Here is a 25,607-nt window from a genome sequence, read left to right as displayed (position 1 = left end):
TGTAGGCTAAGGATGTCTTTTTATAGGGCGCATGTCATAAAAACTATACTGAACAAAAATATAAACGCAACATGCAACAATTTCATTAATTCTACTGAGTTACAGTTCATATAAGGAAATCAGTGAATTGAAATAAATAAATTAGGATGACTGGGCAGGGGCGCAACCATGGGTAGGCCTGGAAGGGCATAGGCCCACCCACTTGGGAGCCAGGCCCACCCACTGGTAAGCCAGGCCCAGCCAATCCTAATGAGTTTTTCTTCACAAAAGGGCTTTATTACAGACAGAAAGGAGACCCCCAGCTCCGCTAAAACCATTGACAACTACGTACCGTTTTCAAGGGATTGTTAAATAAATGTTATAACTATTTGTTTTAATATTATCACCTATTGAGCATTGTCAGAACTACAAATGTTTGATTATTCCATGCAAAACAATGGCGCACATTTAGCTCTATCATCAGAGTTATACAGCAAGTAACTGGATGCTTTTCATGATCAGTAAACATCAATGATCATGTAATTTCAGATACGTGAAGGTATCTATCCATTTGGCATGTAGCTAGCTAAGCAAACAACATAATTTAGCTTGCTTCATCAGAGATTAGGCTTTTGGAAAGTGCTTGACATCGGCAAGTCCTCGTCCTGGTAAAGTTGTCAGTCGGACTACTTGTGGTCCTCTGTAGCTCAATTGGTAGAGCATGGCGCTTGTAACGCCAGGGTAGTGGGTTCGATCCCCAGGACCACCCATACGTAAAAATGTATGCACGCATGGCTTTGGATAAAAGCGTCTGCTAAATGACATATTATTATTATATTATTATTACTTTCATCACCAATATAGATGGCAAGCAAATCAAACCATATTTGAATATAGTCATCTAGTTTATCCCCTGAAAGTTAGCTTATTAACTAGCCATATTGAAGTGATCTATTATTAGCTAGCTAGCCAATTTGACGTGGTCCATCAATCAATGTAGCATATATCATGTCTGTCAGCAGCAAGCGTAATTAAACACTCTTAAAAACAATGTTGAAAAGGGGATCATGTTAGCTAACTTCGCTATGTAGGCCTACATTAGGTCTATTTACCACTATATGTTTAGCCAACTGTACACAGTTTCTACCAGTAGCTTGCAAAGTAAACACTATCAGTTAACAGTACCACGGCAAATGCGCACTTCTGCTGCTTGACGGGCAGAGCCCACAAAAGATGGGAAGTTACCTAAACCACTCATACTTGTCAGGTATAGTTCACTTTTATTTTATATCACTCAAATATCCAATTAAGGATGGCCAATATTGAGATACAGTTGTAGTCGGAAGTTTACATACACTTAGGTCGGAGTTATTAAAACTCGTTTTTCAACCTCTCCACAAATGTCTTGTTAACAAACTATAGTTTTGGCAAGTTGGTTAGGACATCTACTTTGTGCATGACACAAGTAATTTTTCCAACAATTATTAACAGACAGATTATTTCACTTATAATTCACTGTATCACAATTCCAGTGGGTCAGAAGTTTACATACACTAAGTTGACTGTGCCTTTAAACAGCTTGGAAAATTCCAGAAAATGATGTCATGGCTTTAGAAGCTTCTGATAGGCTAATTGACATCATTTGAGTCAATTGGAGGGGTACCTGTGGATGTATTTCAAGGCCTACCTTCAAACTCAGTGCCTCTTTGCTTGATGTCATGGGAAAATCAAAAGAAATCAGCCAAAAAGATTGTAGACCTCCACCAGTCTGGTTCATCCTTGGGAGCAATTTCCAAAAGCCTGAAGGTACCACGTTAATCTGTACAAACAATAATACGCAAGTATAAACACCATGGGACCACGCAGCCGTCATACCGCTCAGGAAGGAGACGCGTTCTGTCTCCTAGAGATGAACGTACTTTGGTGCGAAAAGTGCAAATCAATCCCAGAACAACAGCAAAGGACCTTGTGAAGATGCTGGAGGAAACAGGTACAAAAGTATCTATATCCACAGTAAAACGAGTCCTATATCGACATTACCTGAAAGGCCGCTCAGCAAGGAAGAAGCCACTGCTCCAAAACCGCCATAAAAAAGCCAGACTACGGTTTGCAACTGCACATGGGGACAAAGATCATACTTTTTGGAGAAATGTGCTCTGGTCTGATGAAAAATAATTGAACTGTTTGGCCATAATGACCATCATTATGTTTGGAGGAAAAGGGGGGCTGCTTGCAAGCCGAAGAACACCATTCCAACCTTGAAGCACGGGGGTGGCAGCATCATGCTGAGGGGTGCTTTGCTGCAGGAGGGACTGGTGCACTTCACAAAATAGTTGGCATCATGAGGAAGGAAAATTATGTGGATATATTGAAGCAACATCTCAAGACATCAGTCAGGAAGTTAAAGCTTGGTCGCAAATGGGTCTTCCAAATGGACAATGACCCCAAGCATACTTCCAAAGTTGTGGCAAAATGGCTTAAGGACAACAAAGTCAAGGTATTGGAGTGGCCATCACAAAGCCCTGACCTCAATCCTATAGAAAATGTGTGGACAGAACTGAAAAAGCGTGTGCGAGCAAGGAGGCCTACAAACCTGACTCAGTTACACCAGCTCTGTCAGGAGGAATGGGCCAAAATTCACCCAACTTATTGTGGGAAGCTTGTGGAAGACTACCCGAAACGTTTGACCCAAGTTAAACAATTTAAAGGCAATGCTACCAAATACTAATTGAGTGTATGTAAACTTCTGACCCACTGGGAATGTGATGAAAGAAATAAAAGCTGAAATAAATCACTATCTACTATTATTCTGACATGTCACATTCTTAAAATAAAGTGGTGTATGTAAACTTCTGACTTGAACTGTATATTGTGAGGCTACCATACGTATCTGAAATTACATGATCAGTTGATGTTTACTGATCATGAAAAGCATGCAGTTACTTGCTGTATAACTCTGATGATAGAACTAAACGTGTGCAATTGTTTTGCATGGAATAATCCGAAATTTGTATGTCTCACTATGCTCTTCAAGAGGTGACGATATTACAACCAAATACTGTAGTTCACATTTATTTAACAATCCCTTGAAAACGGCATGCAGTTGTCAATGGTTTTTGCGGAGCTGTGGGTGTCTTTGCCCCCCAGCAGGCAAATCGAACTTTCTACACCTTATTGTGACAATTTATTGAAAATGACCTATAGCCCAACAGGGGTTTTAGCGTATGTATTATTATTATTATTATTTATTTTTTAAAGAAATTGGCTAGCGAAAAGTGGGTGATGCCATCATACACTACATGGCCAGAAGTATGTGGACACCTGCTCGTCGAACATCTCATTCCAAAATCATGGGCATTAATATGGAGTTGGTCCACTCTTTGCTGCTATAACAGCCTCCACTCTTCTGGGAAGGCTTTCCACTAGATGTTGGAACATTGCTGCGTGGACTTGCTTCCATTCAGCCACAAGAGCATTAGTTAGGTCAGGCACTGATGTTGGGTGATTAGGCCTGGCTCGCAGTCGGCGTTCCAATTCATCCCAAAGGTGTTCGATTGGGTTGAGGTTAGGGCTCTGTGCAGGCCAGTCAAGAACCGCGGGCTCAGCTTCCGGCAGGGCAGGCGGAGGGGCAGATTCCGGGTTGAGAGCGAGACCCGATCAGGTACGAAGACCGGGGCCTCACTGCGGTGGTGGTCAGCGTTGGCCTTCTGGCGACACACGGCGCGTTGGAGGTGGACGTGAGCAGCGTTCCACGTCTCCTCCATGCGCCTAAACCAGTTATCCACCGCAGGAGCCTCGATCTGCCTCTGATGCCACGGTGCCAAAACCGGCTGATAACCTAAAACACATTGAAATGCTGTTAGGTTAGTGGAGGAATGACGGAGAGAGTTCTGGGCATATTCGGCCCATGGCAAGAACACCGACCACTCCCCCGGCCGGTCCTGGCAGTAAGACAGCAGGAACCTACCCACATCCTGATTTACCCGTTCCACCTGCCCATTAGACTCGGGGTGAAAACCAGAGGTCAGGCTGACCGAGACCCCCAGAAGTTCCATGAACGCCTTCCAGACCTTGGATGTGAACTGGGGACCCCGGTCAGACACTATGTCCTCTGGTACCCCGTAGTGCTGGAAGACGCGTGTAAACAGGGCCTCCGCAGTCTGCAGGGCCGTGGGGAGACCGGGCAGAGGAAGGAGGCGGCAGGCTTTGGAAAAGCGGTCCACAACGACAAGGATGGTGGTGTTACCTTGAGAAAGGGTAAGGAAATCAATACTCAAGTGGGACCATGGCCGTTGTGGAACTGGTAAGGGCTGTAACTTACCCGCTGGGAGGTGCCTTACTCTGGGCGCACACCGAGCAGGAGGAGACATACACCCTCACGTTGTTAGTCAAGGTAGGCCACCAGTACTTTCCAGTCAGGCAGCGCACTGTACAACTGATACCTGGGTGACCAGAGGAGGGGGACGTGTGTGCCCTATAGATCAGACAGTCACGGACAAGAGCAGGCACGTACTGCAGCCCAGCTGGACACTGAGGTGGAGATGGCTCTGTGCGTAACGCCCGCTCTATGTCTGCGTCCATCGCCCATACTACCAGTGCCACAATGCAGGAGGCCGGGAGTATGGGGGTGTTGTCTATGGGCCTCTCCTCTGTGTCGTACAGCCTTGACAGTGCGTCGGCCTTCACGTTCATCGTACCCGGGATGTAGGATAGTGTAAAATCAAACCGGGTGAAGAATAGGGCCCACCTGGTCTGGCGAGGGTTCAGCCTCCTCGCTGCCCGGATGTACTCCAGGTTACGGTGGTCCGTCCTGATGAGGAAAGGGTGTTTCGCCCCCTCGAGGCAGTGCCTCCACTATGCCTAGACTATGTGCAAATGACCTGTCCATAAAGTTTGGGCAGGCCCCCTCCAGGACGTCCTCTGGCAGCCAGCAGGTTGTCCAACCGGATGGCCATGTCCACCAGTTGAGTGAAGGACAACATGGTCTCCCGGCAGGCTAGCTCCCTTTGGACATCCTCCCGTAGATGGCACCGGAAGTGGTCGATGAGGGCCCGCTCGTTCCACCCGGACCCAGCCGCTAGAGTCCGAAACTCCAGGAAGAAGTCCTGCGCGGTCCTCGTCCCCTGCCTCAGGTGGACCAGCCACTCGCCTGCCTCTCTACCATCGGGCGGGTGATCGAAGACAGCCCGAAAGAGGCGAGCAAACTCCCCGTAGTTGTCCAACGCGGCTCCTCCTTCACTCCAGACCGCATTGGCCCACTCCAGGGCTTTCCCCGAGAGGCAGGAGACGAGGTTGGACACCTTCTCCCTCTCCGATGGGGCCGGGCTGATGTTCAAATAATATAGCTTCAGTTGTAGGAGGAATCCCTGGCAGAGAGCGGCTGTCCCGTCGAAATCCCGTGGTCGGGATATATGGATCCCTCTGGGTGCTGGGGTGTGGGTGGCTGGATCCGGTCGCCCAGCTGGTCCCGACAGATCGGGTCCCTCCTCTCCAGGCGTTGGACGACCTGGAGAACCCGATCCATCGCTTCTCCCAAGCTGGCTAGCATCGTCGAATGCTCCCGGACCCGTGCCACGACTCCAGGCATGTGCTCCTCTCCTGTGATGAGTGATTTGAAGGAGTCAGGCGCAGGAGGGTAAATCACAGAATAACAGGATTTATTCCGGAATACAGAGTACGCAGTAAAGCGTCAAAACAGTCCAGTGTGCAAAACAGGCGCACTGGAACAAACAAGGCACACAGGGAAAATAACCTGGCGAATACAAAATACAAGGAGCTCCACCGAGCTTCACGATCCTCACAATAAACAATCACACACAAAGACAAGTGGGCAGAGGGAACACTTATACAGGTACTGATGAGGGGATGTGAACCAGGTGTGTGTAATAGACAAGACAAAACAAATGGAATGATGAGATGCGGAGTGGCAGTGGCTAGAAGGCCGGTGATGATGAACGCCAAAGCCTGCCCGAACAAGGAGAGGAGGCAGCTTCGGAGGAAGTCGTGACAGTCACAAGCTTGATGTCATTGCATGCTAGGAGTATGGGACCAAATACTACACTTTTGACTAAATTGAATACACTTTAAGTGAATTTGTCCATATACTTATGACACCTTCAAATGGGGACTAGATACATCAAGTGCATTCATTTCTAAACGGTAAAACAGACATGTATGAAATTACCCTATAAAACAAAGGTGACATTCTGTTTAAAACATTTGATCTCAAATCCAAAATGCTGGGGTATAGAGCCAAATTAAAAGTTTTAGCTTCACTGTCCAAATAAATATGTAGGGGAGTGAAATTGCATATAGAACACTGAAGGCCTCCATTGGGAACACAGTCCATACATAAATCAGTAGGACTCAAATCAGTACGGAAATAATGGAACTACTCTAGGCTTATTGTGACATGTTCAAGTGTGCTTTGGTGTTAGGGTGAGAAAAGCTTAGCATTGAAACGTGTCTGTACATGTAGTACAATTATAAACCTAGAAATTTGATGTTGAAGTGTGGTTGTTTAGGGAACGTCCCTATATGCAGTCTAGAAATGAAAAACAATTTACGTCATCAGATTAGTCACACATTCTCAATATACAAATTATTTCATTTAAAACACTCTTTGAAAAAAAAAAAAATTGCATGTCATGTCTATTGTTCAACAAAATAAACATTATTTTGCTGATCATCCCAAAAAAAAGTAGCTGGCACAAGTACAGTAGGGATACTCTATTGTAACCAAGCCTGGAGGGCTGGATGGAGTACTGCTAGTTTCCAGATTTGAGAGAATCCCTGAATTACAGTATGGAGCCGAGCTCAAGACCAGTCTACTGAAGGGCTCACCTGGGCCTGGAAAGAGGCGTCTAAAATAGCTCAGGACAGGAAGAGATAGAAGGGGGGCCTTGTTGAGGCCTCACATGCCGCAATGGCGTGATGAGGCCTTGGTAAGTAAGTAAGAAGTACAGTATGACCAAGTTGTTTGTCTGTTGCTGCCCTCCAGGCACTGGCACCAACGCCTGCTACATGGAGGAGATGCGTCACCTGGAGCTGGTGGAGGGGGACGAGGGGAGGATGTGTGTTAACATGGAGTGGGGGGCGTTCGGGGACGACGGCGCTCTGGATGACCTTCGTACAGACTTTGACCAGGAGATCGATGCCGGCTCCCTCAACCCCGGCAAACAGCTGTGAGTGACAGACAGACACATGGCCCGCCCTCTACTTCTACTATACTTTCTATTACACTAGTCCTCTCTGTCTGTTGCCCAATCCCACCTGGAAAATATATCAACCTCCAGCTGCCATATAGATCCGGCTTTGTGTTGAAAGTGTTATTTTCAGCTTGTTGTTAAGTATCACCCTCAGCATTTACTCACAGCTAGCCAGGTATTCTTGTAAATGTGTGTGTGTGTGTGTGTGTGTGTAGGTTTGAGAAGATGATCAGTGGGATGTACATGGGGGAGCTGGTGCGTCTGATCCTAGTGAAGATGGCCAAGGAGGACCTGGTGTTTCAGGGTCACACCACCCCTGACCTCGTCACCAATGGATACCTCCAGACCAGCTTTGTCTCCGCCATCGAGAACGTCAAGTTAGTAGTTTGTGTGTGTGTACAATATGTGTGTGAAACTGTGGGCCTATCTTGATATAGCATGGTCTATGATGATGATGATGATGATAGGTAGTAAATGTAATTCATACAAATACCAAACTTAATGTTATACTTTATAAGCCGGTATGTAACTGAGGTGGTGTTCTTTTCCTGACAGAGACAAGGAGGGTCTGGTGAGTGCAGAGAAGATGCTGAGGGGGCTGGGCCTGGACCCCTCTGTGGAGGACTGCGTGGCCACTCAGAGGGTGTGTCAGGTGGTGTCGACCCGGGCCGCCCACCTATGTGCTGCCACCCTGGCCGCTGTGTTGAGACAGATCAGAGACAACAAGGCTGCAGAGAGGCTTAGGACAACAATAGGAGTGGACGGCTCTGTCTACAAGAACCACCCACAGTGAGTGGGGGGGGGGGTTGAGTGCGTGCATGTGTGAGTGCTTGCGTGTTTATTAGTGCATGTGAGTGCATGGAGATACTGTACTCTGGGGTTATCTCTAACATAGTTGGGGTCAATGACGCTGTCATTACAGCTCCCGTCAATTGAGGATAGAACAGATGAAGTGTTGCACTTGACATGGCACTCCGATAATCTACACTGAGGCACTAGTGCTCTTCCTTCTATGACATTAGAATTAACTCAACTAGACTGCACAGTGTAATTACAGTGGAACTGACCCTCCAATCTTTAAGCCCCCATGCAGTCAAAATTGTCAAAGACTCCAGCCACCCTAGTCATAGACTGTTCTCTCTGCTACCGCACGGCAAGCGGTACCGGAGCGCCAAGTCTAGGTCCAAAAGGCTTCTTAACAGTTTCTACCCCCAAGCCATAAGACTCCTGAACAGCTAATCATGGCTACCCGGACTATTTGTATTGTCGTCGTACCCCCCACCCACCCACCCCCTCTTTTACACTGCTGCTACTCTCTGTTTATTATCTATGCATAGTCACTTCAACTCTATCGACATGTACATATTACCTCAATTACCTCAACTAACCTGTGCCCTCGCACATTGACTCTGTACCGGTACCCACTGTATATAGCCTCGCTACTGTAATTTTACTGCTGCTCTTTAATTATTATATATATATATTTTTTTTATATATTTTTTATTTAACACTTATTTTTCTTAAAACTGCATTGTTGGTTAAGGGCTTGTAAGTAAGCATTTCACTGTAAGGTCTACACCTGTTGTATTCGGCGCATGTGACAAATACAATTTGATTTAATTAAACATTTAAATCATCACTGTATGTCTAATAAATCACAGTGTGTGTTTATTTAATGAAAATAACTCCAAAATATAGGTTTTATAATTTCTTTCCTTGAGCCCAGGGCCTAAAAAAAGTTTGGTCCACCAACCACTGTGGCAGGTAGATTTAAAAATCTACCAGCCACTAAGATTTTTTACCTTCCAAAATTGTTTTGTTGTTGCTAAAATTACACCAACAAAACACAAAAAACGGATGAACATGCTTTGTAATGTTTCTTCAACAATAATCCTTTATTACTAGTAAGGTAGCCTGGTGGGTAGGAGCGTTGTGCCACTAACTGGAAGGTTGCTGGATCGTATCGCCGACAAGGTAAATGTCGTTCTGCCCCTGAGAAACTGTTCCCCGGGTGCCGATGATAGTGCCAGGTTTCCTCCAGACATGACACTTGGCGTTCAGGCCAAAGAGTTCAATCTTGGTTTGATCAGACCAGAGAATCTTGTTTCTCATGGTCTGAGAGTCCTTTAGGTGCCTTTTGGCAAACTCCAAGCGGGCTGTCATGTGCCTTTTACTGAGGAGTGGCTTCCGTCTGGCCACTCTACCATAAAAGGCCTGATTGGTGGAGTGCTGCAGAGAGGAACTCTGGAGCTCTGTCAGAGTGACCATCGGGTTCTTGGTCACCTCCCTGACCAAGGCCCTTCTCCCCTGATTGCCCAGTTTGGCCGGGCGGCCAGCTCTAGGAAGAGTCTTGGTGGTTCCAAACTTCTTCCATTTAAGAATGATGGAGGCCACTGTGTTCTTGGGGGCCTTCAATGCTGCAGAAATGTTTTGGTACCCTTCCCCAGATCTGTGCCTCGACACAATCCTGTCTCGGAGCTCTACGGACAATTCCTTTGACCTCATGGCTTGGTTTTTGCTCTGACATGCACTGTCAACTGTGGGACCTTATATAGACAGGTGTGTGCCTTTCCAAATCATGTCCAATCAATTGAATTTCACAGCAAAGGGTATGAATACTTACACTACCAGTCAAAAGTTTGGACACACCTACACATTCAAGGGTTTTTCTTTATCTTTACTATTTTTTACATTGTAGAATAATAGTGAAGATATCAAAACTATGAAATAACACATATGGAATCATGTGGTAACTAAAAAAGTGTTAAACAAATCCAAATATATTTTATATTTGAGATTCTTCAAATTGCCTTGAACTAATGAACTTATCCTCTGCAGCAGAGGTAACTCTGGGTCTTCCATTCCTGTGGCGCTCCTCATGAGAGCCAGTTTCATCATAGCCCTTGATTGTTTTTGCTACTGCACTTGAAGAAACGTTCACAATTCTTGAAATGTTCCATATGACTGTCCTTCATGTCTTAAAGTAATGATGGACTGTCGTTTCTCTTTGCTTATTTGAGCTGTTATTGCCATAATATGGACTTCTTCTGTATAACCCCCCTACCTTGTCAAAACACAACTGATTTGCTCAAACACATTAAGAAGGAAAGAAATTCCACAAATTAACTTTTAAGAAGGCACACCTGTGAATTGAAATGCATTCCAGGTGACTACCTCGTGAAGCTGGTTGAGAGAATGCCAAGAGTGTGCAAAGCTGTCATCAAGGCAAAGGGTGGCTCTTTGAAGAATCTCAAATATAAAAGATTTCTTGATTTGTTGAACACTTTTTTGGTTACTACATGATTCCATATGCGTTATTTACATTTACATTTACATTTACGTCATTTAGCAGACGCTCTTATCCAGAGCGACTTACAAATAGGTGCATTCACCCTATAGCCAGTGGGATAACCACTGTACAATATCTTTTTATTTTAATTTTTTTAGGGGGGGGGGTAGAAGGATTACTTTATCCTATCCCAGGTATTCCTTAAAGAGGTGGGGTTTCAAATGTCTCCGGAAGGTGGTGAGTGACTCCGCTGTCCTGGCGTGGTGAGGGAGCTTGTTCCACCATTGGGGTGCCAGAGCAGCGAACAGTTTTGACTGGGCTGAGCGGGAACTATGCTTCCGCAGAGGAAGGGAAGCCAGCAGGCCAGAGGTGGATGAACGCAATGCCCTCGTTTGGATGTAGGGACTGATCAGAGCCTGAAGGTACAGAGGTGCCGATCCCCTCACAGCTCCATAGGCAAGCACCATGGTCTTGTAACAGATGCGAGCTTCAACTGGAAGCCAGTGGAGTGTGTGGAGGAGCGGGGTGACGTGAGAGAACTTGGGAAGGTTGAACACCAGACGGGCTGCGGCATTCTGGATGAGTTGTAGGGGTTTAATGGCACAGGCAGGGAGCCCAGCCAACAGCGAGTTGCAGTAATCCAGACGGGAGATGACGTAGTTTTGATGTCTTCACTATTATTCTACTATGTAGAAAATAGTTAAAAATAAAGAAAAACCTTTGAATGAGTAGGTTTGTCCAAACTTTTGACTGGTACTGTATGTAAATAAGGTATCTGTTTTTCATTGTAAGAAATTTGCAAACATTTCTAAGAACCTGTTTTCGCTTAGTCATTATGGGGTATTGTGTGTAGATTGATGAGGACATCTTTTTTTTAACGGGCCATAGCCATAGCCCGGTGTACCCCAGATTAATCGAACCCCCTCCCTGCTTTTGCTTCAGTTGTGTGACCTGTGCACAGTCTAAAGGAAATTACATGCTTGCAAACCTGGTTAGCTACGTGATTAAATTAGTTGGTTTTCAACAAATCGACTGTTTTAGACTATTGTATTTTAACCAAGCAAGATAAATAAATGTTCAATCAATACTGAATGAATACTTTTTTTTATTTTGAAACTAACGCATCGAGACTGTTAATTTAAATGGTCTGTCGAAGTCAATGTTTGAAGAACAGGGTTCGTAGTGTAATGGTTAGATACCGCCTGTGGATCTGAAGGTTGTGGGTTCGCCTCCTGTAGGATACATCTTTACCATTATTTAGTTTATATAGTTTTGACAGCCCCTTCCCGACACACACACACACTTATTTTCATTTATTAGGTTGCTCTTAAAAGAGCCTTTGGTGCAGTGAGTGTGGTGCTGTGTACTACTGTGTGCGTCTTGCTAGAACGGAGGAGAGACCAGCTCTGACTCTCAAGGAGGAGGTCGTTACCCTCATCCGTGTGATGCACGCCATACCTATGTTACTGCCCAGTGACACAGTGCTTTATGGCAGAGTGGCGGATTGTGGGCATGCGCCTTTCACAGAGAAATGCAAACACAAGCCGGTTGACATAGCACCGGGCCATCTCTATGCGCTTGTTGATGTCCTCCTCCCACTGGAACATCCAACTCCGCCGCTGCGCGATGTCAGAGTAGACCACCGTTGTCCTGAGGAACATTCGGATGACTACTGTGATGAGTGTGATTAGAAGGAGTCAGGCGCAGGAGGGTAAATCACCGAATACAGAGTTTATTCCATCGTACACAGTTGCGCTGGATAGCGACAACAAAATACAGGCACAGGGGAACAATCTACCCCGGCAATACAAGGAACGGGTAGCTCCAACAAAATACAGGCACAGGGGAACAATCTACCCCGGCAATACAAGGTACGAGTAGCTCCAACAAAATACAGGCACAGGGGAACAATCTACCCCGGCAATACAAGGTACGAGTAGCTCCACCAAGCTACACTCAACTCACATAAAACAATCACCCACAAGGACAAGGGGGCAGACTAATGAGGGGATATGAACCAGGTGTGTGTAATTGACAAGACAAGACAAGACAAATGGAATGATGAGATATGGAGCGGCAGTTGCTAGTAAGCCGGTGACGACGAACGCCGAAACCTGCCCGAACAAGGAGGGGAGGCAGCCTCGGCGGAAGTCGTGACAACTACCTCCAAATCAGCTCGCATCTGACGCACCAGGGCTGTCCCCTTTGTGTGTCCCAAGTCGATTTGACCGAGGTGGATGACTATGATGTCAGGGGGTGCAGCAGCACAGGCCCTCTGCTGGCACAGGAGATGGAGCAGTTTGCCCCACTTCATTCCTCACTCTCCGAGCCACCTAATGTGACAGTAGTCAAGGGAGAGGTTGTGATGTATTATAATTTTGTGTAATCAACTTCCGGTGTAAAAACCATGGAAATTAGAAACAGAAAACTGTTTTAAGTGAGAAGTAGGCATTGGTTTGAAGCCGAAAAAGAAAGGAAATTCACGAGAACCACAATGCCTACTTCACCCATGCTCAACCAAGGTTTTCTAGCACACAGCTTTGACCTACTAAAGTAGCTATGTTGGTCTATTGTACTTTAAACAACGTGTAGGCAGGTTGCTTAGGTTTCAAACCTTCTCAAACACCCTAATTAATACTCTTCAGAGGGATAATGGACCTTACAATGTCCTGATATTGAAATAATATATATATATATTAGGGGTGTGCCGAGTACTCAAATAAAGTGAGTATCGTAATGGGGGTGGAGAATATTCCGAATACGATTAAGTATTTTTTGTAATTATCCGTGATCGGAAAAAGGTTATTTTCAGCTGCCAGCACGCATCTCTCTTTTGCTCAAACAGTGTGAAGCGCTGTGTACTCTTAACAACTGTTGGGTAATTCTTCTGTCTGTAGAGAAACAGGCGGGATATCAATTGAACCTGCTGCAACGATTGGATTAGAACAAGCTGCTCTCCCTCTGCTCACATTTCTCCAGACAGACACCCGTGTTGCTCTGTTTCACGCACTCACAGTCGCTCGTCTCAGGGCACAAGTCTCCCCTTCTCCAAACGTTGTGTATGAATCATAATCTTTGCTGAGGCCATATGGTTGTTTTTGCCTGTCTACTTGGTGTTGTTTAGTTGGCCTACTTTGTCTGTCCGTATAATTATTCCATTGCTGACAACGTGATCCAAGCCAACTGTAATTTGCCTATGTGGTCATGACTCAAAAAATGAAATGCTATTGTACATTGTCAAGTTTTATTTTAATACATTCCGACTCAACTTGATACTCAAACAATCTACACCTCCCTGAGTTTCACACCACTCAGAGCATGTAAGGGACTGTTACCCTATATATTAAAGACGAGTGAGGAAGTAGACTTCGCACTCTGATTCGAAAGAGGCAAGGCTCGAATACACTTCAGCTCCAGTCATTTCAGGACATAAAAAATGAAATGCTATGGGCATTGTCAAGTTTCATTTTTAATAAATTCCAACTCAACTTGACAACAATCTACACCTCCCGGAGTTTCAATCTACACATTCCTGAGAGCATGACTACTCAGAGCAATTCTCCTAGAATAGACTTAACTAAATTACACAGTGGATGAGGGGAATTACAATGGAGTCGACCCTTAAATCTCAAGTGCCAGTTAAAATTACAGGAACAAGTAAGAAGTGGTTTATACATACATGTATTCACTAATAACTGAAACATGATCAAATATATTTAGTTATTTACAAACAGTTTACTAATAGCTAATAAACCTATTAATAAAGTTGTGCCTCTCCTCTCCAAGGTTTGCGCGGCGGCTCCACAAGATGTTGCGGCGGTTGGTGCCGGATTGCGACGTGCGTTTCTTGCGCTCGGAGGATGGAAGTGGGAAGGGAGCGGCCATGGTGACAGCAGTGGCGTTCCGGCTGGCTATCCAGCATGCCGGGCGGCAGCGTATCCTGGACACTCTGCGTCTGAGCCAGGAGCAGCTGCTGGAGGTGAAGAGGAGGATGGGAGAGGAGATGAACAGAGGCCTGGCCAAGGAGAGTCATGATCAGGCCACCGTCAAGATGCTGCCCACCTTTGTCCGCTCCACGCCCGATGGCACAGGTACAGGGTCAGGCGAGGAGGAGATGGAGGGAGAGGGGTGGTATCTGTGGGATAATCTCAATGGCATTTTCTTGATTCCTTGTGTCGTCTCCTCGCCCCCTTTTCAAAACCAATTGGATTAGAAGGTCAGAGGGGAGGCACTGCTGACCTCATCCAATGGAGGACAAAGGAAATGCAATTGAGATTCTCCATGTGTGTATGGTAGGAGAGGAAGCCATAAGCTACCGATGGGCCTTGAAAATACTTGAAAATAGACAGATGTCCTTGGCAGGGCTATAGCAGGAAACTGAGAAGAAGAAAGCCTTAAGCTGTTACAAATAAAAACACAAACTCAATATACTTTAAAAGGACTCAAACCAAATCGAATTAAAAATGATAATGGACCTACATAGAGTTTCTTGACTGTGTCCAGCTCGCTAATAATCACCGAAATGAAAGCTAGACAGTCAGGGAGCATCGGAAATTCCAAAAACGATGGATAGAGGACTATTTTTAGCAAATTATTGACGGCGAGGAAATGTAATACATTTTCAGTGCGGCCCTACGCACTGTTGAAGACCGAATGCGGCCCCCGGGGTAAAATTAGTTTGACACCCCTGGGTTAGAGAGATGGGCCAGCAATCAAAAGCTTAGCGGTTGGAAATCCATGGCTGACAAAATGTATGTTAGGATGTGAACACCTACTGCTGTTGTACAAGGTACATAACACATTCTAAAATGATATTTAGCAGTTTGGGGGTTATCTTACTTTCTTCGCTTCTCTCCCCATTGTCTGGCTCATTGTGCTCACTGAACTCATCAGAGCGCGGTGACTTCTTGGCCCTGGACCTGGGAGGGACCAACTTCCGGGTTCTGCTGGTGCGTGTGCGGAGTGGGAAGAGACGCAGTGTGGAGATGCACAACAAGATCTACGCCATCCCCCAGGAGGCCATGCAGGGCACTGGAGAGGAGGTAAACTGGGTTTTCACTGACAGCTGTTCTGAACTTGAGCATCTCGCGCGACGAAGTTTCCCCCATCCCTCCTGCTAATTGGGGAACTTTTGCAAATGTTTTGTTGTCTGAGTGAGGGAAATGCTGTAAATTAAGAGGACTCTGTGTTTTGAAAGATGAGACTTTGTCACGCCCTGACTCAGGGGACGCTTATATGTTGAGTCAGGGTGTGTATATTCTTTGTTGTGTGTTTTCTATGTTTCGATCTATTATGTGTAGATCTATGTTGGCCGGTGTGGTTCCCAATCAGAGGCAGCTGTAGCTCGTTGTCTCTGATTGGGGATCATACTTAGGCAGCCTATTGGCACTAGTGGGTTGTGGGATCTTGTTCCTGTTAAGGTATGTTGTGTGTGCTACCTTGGACTTCACATTTCGTTTCATTTGTTGTTTTGTCGTGGTGTTTATTCAGTTTAAATAAACATGTACGTATATCACGCTGTGCCTTGGTCTGACCCGTCATTCAACGCACGTGACAGAAGATCCCACCAAACGAGGACCAAGCAGCGTGCCCAGGCGGAGCGGATGGCCATGTCACAGGTGGCCAATTTGTGGTCATGGGAGGAGATATTTGCGGGGAAAGGACCATGGGCTAAGTTAGATGCCCAGGCAGGAGAGGAGCAACGGCAACACGGAGGAGGCCGGTCGAGGAGGAAGCCCGAGAAGCAGCCCCAATAAAAAAATTTTGGGGGGGCACACGGGGTGGTTGGCGGAGCCTAGGGTTAGAGCAGAGCCAACTCCTCGTACTCACGCGAAGAGGCGTATGACTGGGCAAGCTCTGTGTTATGCGGAGCTACGTACTGTGTCGCCAGTGCGCCGGCACAGTCCTGTACGTCCTGTGCTTGCACCACGCACGTGCCGTGCGAAGATGGGCATCCAGCCAGGACGGGGTGTGCCGGCTCAACGCTCCTGGTCTCCAGAACGCCTCCTTGGTCCCGCGTATCCTGCGCCAGTTCTACGAACTGTATCGCCAGTGCGCGTGCACAGCCCAGTGCATCCTGTGCCAGCACCCCGCACGTGTAGTGCGAAAGTGGGTAGCCAGCCAGGACGGGTTGTGCCAGCTCTCCGCTCTAGACCTCCAGTCCGCCTCCACAGTCCGGCCCGGCCTGTTCCTGCTCCTCGCACCAAGCCAGTGGTGCGCGTCGCCAGCCCGGCCTGTTCCTGCTCCTCGCACCAAGCCAGTGGTGCTCGTCGCCAGCCCGGTCCGGCCTGTTCCTGCTCCTCGCACCAAGCCAGTGGTGTGCGTCGCCAGCCCGGCCCGGCCTGTTCCTGCTCCTCGCACCAAGACAGCCCAGTCCAGCTCCGGTCAGCGGCTCCTGTCCAGACGATGACGTCAGCCCCTCTCCAGGTTCGGGGTCTCCCACACCAGAGTCCAGACAGGGCCTGGCGTATCGTGGGAGGAAGGAGAGGGGAAGCAGCGCGCCGAGGTCCAGACCAGACCAGGGGCACAACAGGGAGGCGGAGAGTGAGAGGTCGTCACGCCCCGAGCCGGAATGCCCACCCGGCCCCTACCCTGTTATGTTTATGTTGTGCGGTCGGAGTCCGCACCTTTGGGGGGGGGTACTGTCACGCCCTGACTCAGGGGACGCTTAAATGTTGAGTCAGGGTGTGTATATTCTTTGTTGTGTGTTTTCTATGTTTTGATCTATTATGTGTAGATCTATGTTGGCCGGTGTGGTTCCCAATCAGAGGCAGCTGTAGCTCGTTGTCTCTGATTGGGGATCATACTTAGGCAGCCTATTGGCACTAGTGGGTTGTGGGATCTTGTTCCGTGTAAGGTATGTTGTGTGTGCTACCTTGGACTTCACGTTTCGTTTCATTTGTTGTTTTGTCGTGGTGTTTATTCAGTTTAAATAAACATGTACGTATATCACGCTGCGCCTTGGTCTGACCCGTCATTAGACGAACGTGACAGACTTTGAGGATTATAATAAATACCGCTTTGATGTCATACAAGCAAGCCAAACACCCTTGAGTTCAAATGTGCACTTCATAACCCCAAATCATAAAACTCATGTCATATACAGGGTCAACGTTTATGATCACTATGTTTGATGTACAGTTACAGGATGACATGACGTCATACCCAGGGTTGTTCTGAACAGAATGAGCCAATGTTTATCTATTGTGAAGAAAATGTGCCATTGCACACGCACCTAAATGCACTTATAACTTCTTTCTATACACACCAAAAGTATCTATTTCCCTGAATTGCATAGTGAAAGCCTACCACTGTAAAATTGTATTTTATAACTTAGCTATTCATGCTGGCAATAGAACAAGCTTTCAAATTATGTCCACTTGACCCTGATTGCGATTTATAATGGACCGTTTTTTGGATTGCGTAAACAACAACAGTAATTGTCTGATGGCGGGGATGCAGGGTTGTGTTCCAAACAAAACAACTACTAGTGTGCTTGCTCTAGTTCCTCAACGGCACAGCTAGGAGATCTGAAAAAACACCTTATAGTTGAAGACTCTTTTTTGAGTCATAAAAGTGCAATGAAATTACTTAGGAACTGTGCACACTTTGGAGAGGTGTGTGGCCACTTGGAGACACTAGTTAGTCCTCTCACTCAAACCCTTGTAAAAATATTTTCTTATGTTACACTTACCCCACATTTTCCAGGAATATTATTATCATGTTACTGAATGTATCTAGAGTATTTATCAACAAATGCGTCGAAAAGTACAGTAAATGTAAAATACACATGAAGTCAACAGTGTAATGTTTGGATTCAGTCTTGTCAGGTGAACTGTTGTGAACTCACCTTTGGTCTGATCATTTTCGTATAATCTCCAAACTGTTCCCTCTCAATGGCTACCATGGTGATGCATTTCATATTTCTTCTGTAAGAAACATTTCAATTTAGCCAAATCCACATAGGCCAATTCCCACAAGTGTAAAGTGTTAATTGGCTATTGTTTCTTCTATCTCGTATAAATCTATGACAAGCTTAGGACTATAGACTCCGACTTTCATTCTGGTTCTTTTTGAAAGACTGTAGGACAACAGTACCTTCTTAGGCTATTCAAATATTAGGGAAATAGGCTACTGTTCATAACTTTCATTTGTTTTCAGACTTTTATGATAGGCGTAGGAGGATAGGTTATTGGCCATTTGGATTTCAACATCACATGGAGGGATCTTTTCGCCCCGCACTGATAATTTATTTCTTAAACAGCTTGAACTTGATTAAACTTTTCATTCGATTTTTATATAGGCCATTGATATTGTTTGTTCTCTCTCAGTATCAGATTTTAGGATATTCAAACAACTTTGAGATGGAACGCCGTTAGAGTCATTCATTGTTTGATCAGGAGAGAAAGCATGCATGCATAAAACAATGAAAGCATAGCCTAGCCCAAAGTCATATTTATATCGAATGGAGAGACAAGGGAATATAGCCTACGTTTTTTTTTAACAGCTAGACAATATAGTTAAGGAGTGTCCGTTATAAAAAATGTATAAGTTTAGGCTATGAGGCTCATGCATCCGACAGAGCGAGAGCAAGATAAATAATATTTTCTGAATGGAAATGTTGTGCTGCTTTGGTGGAATTCTGTCTAGTCTACATTCCTCTCTTGCATTCTGTAGGACTATACAACATAGGCTATTTATTGAAATAAGCTAAAGCAAATAGGAATGGGCAGATTACTTGTGTGCTGCCCTGCCTTCCGCTGCCCTACCGTCCGCTGCCCTACTCCACTGTTTACTGCGCAGCGCCAGTCAAGTTCAAATAGGCTAAACCATCGTCTGTCACATCACGATGTCGTCACCATCGACGATGGCTTTCAATTATCATCGATAGATATATAATATCGCCCAACCCTAATAGGTAGAGCACAGTCCCAGTCCACTGCATTGGTCATTTGACCTATCTTTTCTCTATTTCTCTTTCTCTCTGTCCTCTCTCTCATTCTCTCTCGCTATTCTCTCTCACCCGGTCAGCTGTTTGACCACATAGTGCACTGCATCGCTGACTTCCTGGAGTACATGGGTATGAAAGGAGCGTCCTTGCCCCTCGGCTTCACCTTCTCCTTCCCCTGCCATCAGAGCAAACTGGACCAGGTAACAAAGCAAACACACACACACCACACATACACAAAAAGCAATGCATTTCAATCATTTCTTTATCGATTGAAACACTGCTGAACCTCTCACAGACAAAACGTTGAGAAGACTAGACTGTTCATTCCCATCGCAAAGTTTGGAAGGACAAGTGTTGACAGGAGTGGTTGGAGTGCAGCACATGGTCTATTCATGCATACTGTAGGTGCCTATAGCCTGTGATCCTGACATAGCATAGACTAATCAACACTCTGCTCAGGACCAGGTAAAGATGCCTGTCCTAATGTGATGTCCATTCCTCCTCCCTCTCCTCCTCCTCAGGGCATCTTGCTAAAATGGACCAAGGGTTTCAAAGCTACTGGCTGCGAGGGGGAGGATGTTGTCACTCTACTGAAGGATGCTATCCACCGCAGAGAGGTCAGAGGTCACACCAACCCACTGGGCTTTCTCACAATCCTACACTGCCCAGAATCAAAACAGTACCCGTAGGATCTGAAATCCTTGAAAATTTTTACATGATACCATGAAAGTACACCGTCCGTAGCCTTTTTGGAAATGTATATTAAAGTACACCAATCTGAAATCTGAAATCCTCTGGTTATAGAACAGGGTTCCATGTTAGTGATCCGTACGTCTTCATGTTGTTGTAGGAGTTTGACCTGGACGTGGTTGCCGTGGTGAATGATACGGTGGGCACCATGATGACCTGTGGTTACGAGGACCCACTGTGTGAGGTGGGCCTCATCGTAGGTGAGTCTCAGAGTCTTCTGGATGTGCCTTCTGGGCCACAAGCACAGGCTGTAACAGATCAAAAACGGCCTCCCTTTAATTTCAGTGAGTGTCCTCACTCACTCACTCACTCACTCACTCACTTCCCCTCTCTCCAGGTACTGGCACCAACGTGTGCTACATGGAGGAGATGCAGAACGTGGAGCTGGTGGAGGGGGACGAGGGGAGGATGTGTGTTAACATGGAGTGGGGGGCGTTCGGGGACCACGGGGAGCTGGACGACTTCAGCACAGACTTCGACAGAGCCGTCGACGAGCGATCCACCAACCCTGGCGAACAGATGTAGACTGTTACTGTTTATTTGCAGTTGTGTTATAATAAAGCAATAAGGCCCGAGGGGGTGTGGTGTATGGCCAATATACCACGGCTTTCAGCCAATCAGTATTCAGGGCTCGACCCACCCAGTTTATAATAAAGAAAGAACACCCTTAGTTGAGGTGTTGACTTACAGAGGATGAACTGAACAAATGAAAAAAGTTACTAACTCGTATCTCCTTCTTGTGAGTGTATTGGATGTATTATTTACTGTTTGTTCAAGTTGATTGATGTATATTTGGAGGCTGGGGACTACTAGACACACACCAGGGCAATAACACTTTAAACCATAAAGCCTGATATGTGGTTTTCCAGGGGTAAGCCACAGGAATCAAGTGTCTCTGTCTCTCTCTCTCTCTCTCTGTCAGGTATGAGAAGATGATCAGTGGGATGTACCTTGGGGAGATAGTGAGGAACGTACTGCTGGAGTTCACTGCTAAGGGACTGCTGTTCCGAGGCAAACTCTCTGAGAGGCTCAAGACCAGAGGCATCTTTGAAACCAAGTTCCTCTCCCAGATCGAGAGGTGAGTCAGTGTCTAGTGTCTGGTCATGTTTGTGGCAACCACACCTTCAATCAATATCTAGTGTTGATGCATGACGAGCAAGAGGAAGTTTGGAAAAGTGTTTCATTAAAAGGTTGATTAAAAGTTGACAGCCATGGTGGAAGCAATGTGTGAATGCCTTTTTCTGTGTATCAAAGCTATTGGATTTCGATATGTCTAGCATAGGATGGAGAACAACATTGTGTGCACTTTGTTGATTTGATATAGATCTTGTGGAGATATTCACTTGACTGTTGTCTGTAACTGTGCCCTCCCCCCCCCCCCGTCAGTGACCGTCTGGCCCTGAGGCAGGTGCGCTCCATCCTGCAGCACCTGGGTCTGACCAGCTCTACGTGTGACGACAGCATCCTGGTGAAGGAGGTGTGTAGCGTGGTGGCTTGCCGCGCTGCCCAGCTCTGTGGTGCCGGCCTAGCCGCCGTGGTCGATAAGATCCGGCAGAACCGCAACCTCCCTGAGCTCAAAATCACAGTGGGTGTCGACGGAACACTCTACAAACTACACCCACAGTGAGTGGTTGTTTTTTTGTGATAATACTGTCAGGTTAAAGCTTAAAGCACAAAACACAGACTCAACCACAAAGACCAGGGAGGTTTTCCAATGCCTCGCAGTGAAGGGCACCTATTGGTGAATGGGGAAAAAAAGGAAAAAAGCAGACATTGAATATCCCTTTGAGCATGGTTAAGTTATTAATTACACTTTGGATTTCACCATGAGGCCACTAATTACTTTAAAACAGTTAGTTTAATGGCTGTAATAGGAGGTAACTAAGGATGGATCAACAATGTTACACAATACTAACCTAATTTACAGAGTGAAAAGAACGATTAAAAACATGCATCCTGTTTGCGGTGAGTGGTTATTAGATTGTCTTTTTGTGATAATACTGTCAGGTTAAAGCTTAAAGCTATACTCCAGGGCCCGTATTCATGAAGTGTCTCAGAGTGTGACTGCTGATATAGGATCAGTTTTGCCTTTTAGATCATAATGAATATGATTATATGGGTGTACTCTCCTACTCCTAGATCAGCACTGTTGTTCCTATACTTTTTAATACAGGCCCAGAGGTTAATTGCTCATTTACAGTGCCTTCAGAAAGTATTCACACCCCTTGACTTTTTCCACATTTTGTTGTGTTACAGCCTGAATTTAAAATTTTAAGATTTTGTGACACTGGTCTACACACAATACCCCATAATGTCAAAGTGGAAGAATTTTTTTAGAATTTTTTACAAATTAATTACAAATTGAAAAGCTGAAATGTTTTAAGTCAATAAGTATTCAACCCCTTTGTTATGGCAAGCCTAAATAAATTCAGGAGTAAAAATGTGCTTAACAAGTCACATAATAAGTTGCATGGACTAATAATAGTGTTTACCATGATTGTTTCAATAACTACCTCATCTCTGTGCCACACACATACAATTACAGTGGCTTATGAAAGTATTCACCCCCCTTGGCATTTTTCCTTTTTTGTTGCCTTACAACCTGGAATTAAAATTGTTTTTTGGGGGGTTTGTATCATTTGATTTACACAACATGCCTACCACTTTGAAGATGCAAAATATTTTTTTCTAGTAAAAAAAAAATAAGACAAAAAAACAGAAAACTTGAGCGTGCATAACTATTCACCCCCCAAAGTCAATACTTTGTAGAGCCACCTTTTGCAGCAATTACAGCTGCAAGTCTCTTGGGGTATGTCTCTATAAGCTTGGCACATCTAGCCACTGGGATTTTTGCCCATTCTTCAAGGCAAAACTGCTCCAGCTCCTTCGTTGGATGGGTTCCACTGGTGTACAGCAATCTTTGTCATACCACAGATTCTCAATTGGATTGAGGTCTGGGCTTTGACTAGGCCATTCCAAGACATTTAAATGTTTCCCCTTAAACCACTCGAGTGTTGCTTTAGCGGTATGCTTAGGGTCATTGTCCTGAAGGAAGGCACTGAAGTAAAACTGCAAAAAATTTGGCAAAGAAATTCACTTTATGTCCTGAATACAAAGCGTTATGTTTGGGGCAAATTTTGGGATAAAAAGAAACGGAATAGAGCTAAGCACAGGCAAAATCCTAGAGGAAAACATGGTTGTCTGCTTTCCAACAGACACTGGGAGACAAATTCACATTTCAATTTCAGCAGGACAATAACCTTAAACACAATGCCAAATAGGTTATAAAGTGGAGTTGCTTACCAAGATGACATTGAATGTTCCTGAGTGGCCTAGTTACAGTTTTGACTTAAATCAGCTTGAAAATCTATGGCAAGACTTGAAAATGGCTGTCTAGCAATGATCAACAACCAACTTGACAGAGCTTGAAGAATTTTAAAAGGATTGTGCAAATATTATACAATCCAGGTGTGCAAAGCTCTTAGACTTACCCAGAAAGACTCAAAGCTATAATCGCTGCCAAAGGTTCTAAGCTGTATTGACTCAGGGGTGTGAATACATATGTAAATGAGATATTTCTGTATTTCATTTTCAATAAATTAGCAAAAATGTCTAAAAACATGTTTGTACTTTGTCATTATGAGGTATTGTGTGTAGGTGGTTGAGGGAAAACATCTATGTAATCAATTTTGAATTCAGGCTGTAACATAACAAAATGTGGAAAAAGTCAATGGGTATGAATACTTTCTGAAGGTGCTGTAACTAGACATGTGGAAGTTTTTTACTTTATAGTCTTTAGGTTTCTCTTTCTTTTTTTATCTGACTGAATGTATGAATAAAATTAGTGGGCGTCAAAAAGATAAACATTGAGATCCCCTAATCTAACTTTTTCTGCAAAGCTGTCTGTTTCCATGGTTTTGATTTCGAAGTTATGTGTAAATGTTAACATGCTCAAAAGGTTAAAAAAATAAATAAAATGTAGGCTACAAAATATAGTTATTTTAAAAGTTACTTGTGGTTTCTTTATTCATTTTAAAACCTAATATATTTAATTGTAGTGATATAGTGTTGAAATCAGCTGTAAGCATCTAGGAATCCTAAAGTCTAGCCTCAAATGCCTTTTCTCATCATCTTTTTACAGTAGCTGTGTGTACATGTGCATCTGCCTATGTGTTTGCCTCATTCTCTTGCCTCTGGCCATGTGAGCTCACTCCCCTGCATTCCCTGCAGCTTCTGGTCTGTCTATGTTCAGTAAGAATATTGTAACCTGCCTCTCATCTCTCTTCTTATCTCTCGTCTTCACAGCTTCTCCAGCCTCATGCATGAGACTGTCAGGGACCTGGCGCCGCAGTGCGAGGTCACTTTCCTCCAATCAGAGGATGGCAGTGGGAAGGGGGCGGCTCTCATAACGGCGGTGGCCTGTCGCATCCGAGACGCCGAGCAATGCTGAGTGGGGGGTTCTGGGTACACCGAGGACAAGGACTGTGTCCCAAATGGCACCCTATTTACTATGTAGTGCACTGCATTTTACCAGAGCTCTTTGGTTAAAAGTAGTGTACTATATAGGGGGTAGGGGGCCATTTGGGACACAGCCATGGACTGGATCACAACAGGGACAGCACAGGATGACAAAGGGATACTGGAAAAGGAGCACGACTTACTTAGATTTGCTGGGCCACATCGCATCTGTTAAGCAAATATGCATCACCAGTTTTTTGTACTATTGTATTTGATTATTTTGGTGTGTGTGTCTGTTTGAGAGAGTGTGTGTGGGTGTGAACGCGTTGTAAGCGGTGGGGTATAAGATTGTGTGTTTGTAAGAGAAAGTGTGTAGCAGACGGGCCACATTAAAAAGGGACTTGCAGAGAATTCAATATTTTATTTGTCTCCAAAAGTAAGCATAAATAGATTATATTTTCTTATTGAACAGTCTCTCGACTTCTTGGCGCTGACGGAAACATGGATTACCACAGAAAACACTGCTACTCCTACTGCTCTTTCCTCGTCTGATCATGTGTTTTCGCATACCCCAAGAGCATCTGGTCAGCGTGGCGGTGGCACAAGAATCCTCATCTCTCCCAAGTGGACATTCTCTCTTTTTCCCCTGACCCATCTGTCTATCTCCTCATTTGAATTCCATGCTGTCACAGTCACTAGCACATTCAAGCTTAACATCCTTGTCATTTATCGCCCTCGAGGTTCCCTTGGAGAGTTCATCAATGAGCTTGATGCCTTGATAAGTTCCTTTCCTGAGGATGGCTCACCCCTCACAGTTCTGGGTGACTTTAACCTGCCGACGTCTGCCTTCGACTCATTTCTCTCTGCCTCCTTCTTTCCACTCCTTTCCTCTTTTGATCTCACCCTCTCACCATCCCCCCCTACTCACAAGGCAGGCAATACGCTTGACCTCATCTTTACTAGATGCTGTTCT

At 45.2% G+C, this 25,607-nt stretch overlaps 1 protein-coding gene across 1 annotated transcript in view; it reads left to right on the top strand.

Annotated features, from left to right (window-relative positions):
- LOC121530651 (hexokinase-2-like) overlaps positions 1 to 25,109 on the top strand; it is a 68,560-nt gene extending 43,451 nt beyond the window's left edge. Inside the window, exons 7-18 of the mRNA XM_041835775.1 lie at positions 6,980 to 7,163; positions 7,403 to 7,564; positions 7,743 to 7,976; positions 14,263 to 14,567; positions 15,370 to 15,518; positions 19,507 to 19,626; positions 19,948 to 20,043; positions 20,277 to 20,376; positions 20,514 to 20,697; positions 21,099 to 21,254; positions 21,563 to 21,799; positions 24,482 to 25,109. Of these exons, the coding sequence (XP_041691709.1) occupies positions 6,980 to 7,163; positions 7,403 to 7,564; positions 7,743 to 7,976; positions 14,263 to 14,567; positions 15,370 to 15,518; positions 19,507 to 19,626; positions 19,948 to 20,043; positions 20,277 to 20,376; positions 20,514 to 20,697; positions 21,099 to 21,254; positions 21,563 to 21,799; positions 24,482 to 24,626 (2,072 nt within the window). The 3' untranslated portion in view covers positions 24,627 to 25,109. The remainder of the gene's footprint in view (positions 1 to 6,979; positions 7,164 to 7,402; positions 7,565 to 7,742; positions 7,977 to 14,262; positions 14,568 to 15,369; positions 15,519 to 19,506; positions 19,627 to 19,947; positions 20,044 to 20,276; positions 20,377 to 20,513; positions 20,698 to 21,098; positions 21,255 to 21,562; positions 21,800 to 24,481) is intronic.
- The last annotated feature ends 498 nt before the right edge of the window (positions 25,110 to 25,607 follow it).

This window comes from Coregonus clupeaformis, chromosome 18 (genome assembly GCF_020615455.1).
Source record: "Coregonus clupeaformis isolate EN_2021a chromosome 18, ASM2061545v1, whole genome shotgun sequence".
Taxonomy (NCBI): domain Eukaryota; kingdom Metazoa; phylum Chordata; class Actinopteri; order Salmoniformes; family Salmonidae; genus Coregonus; species Coregonus clupeaformis.
Note: the sequence above shows the minus strand (reverse complement) of the source record. Positions and strands in the feature narration are given on the sequence as shown.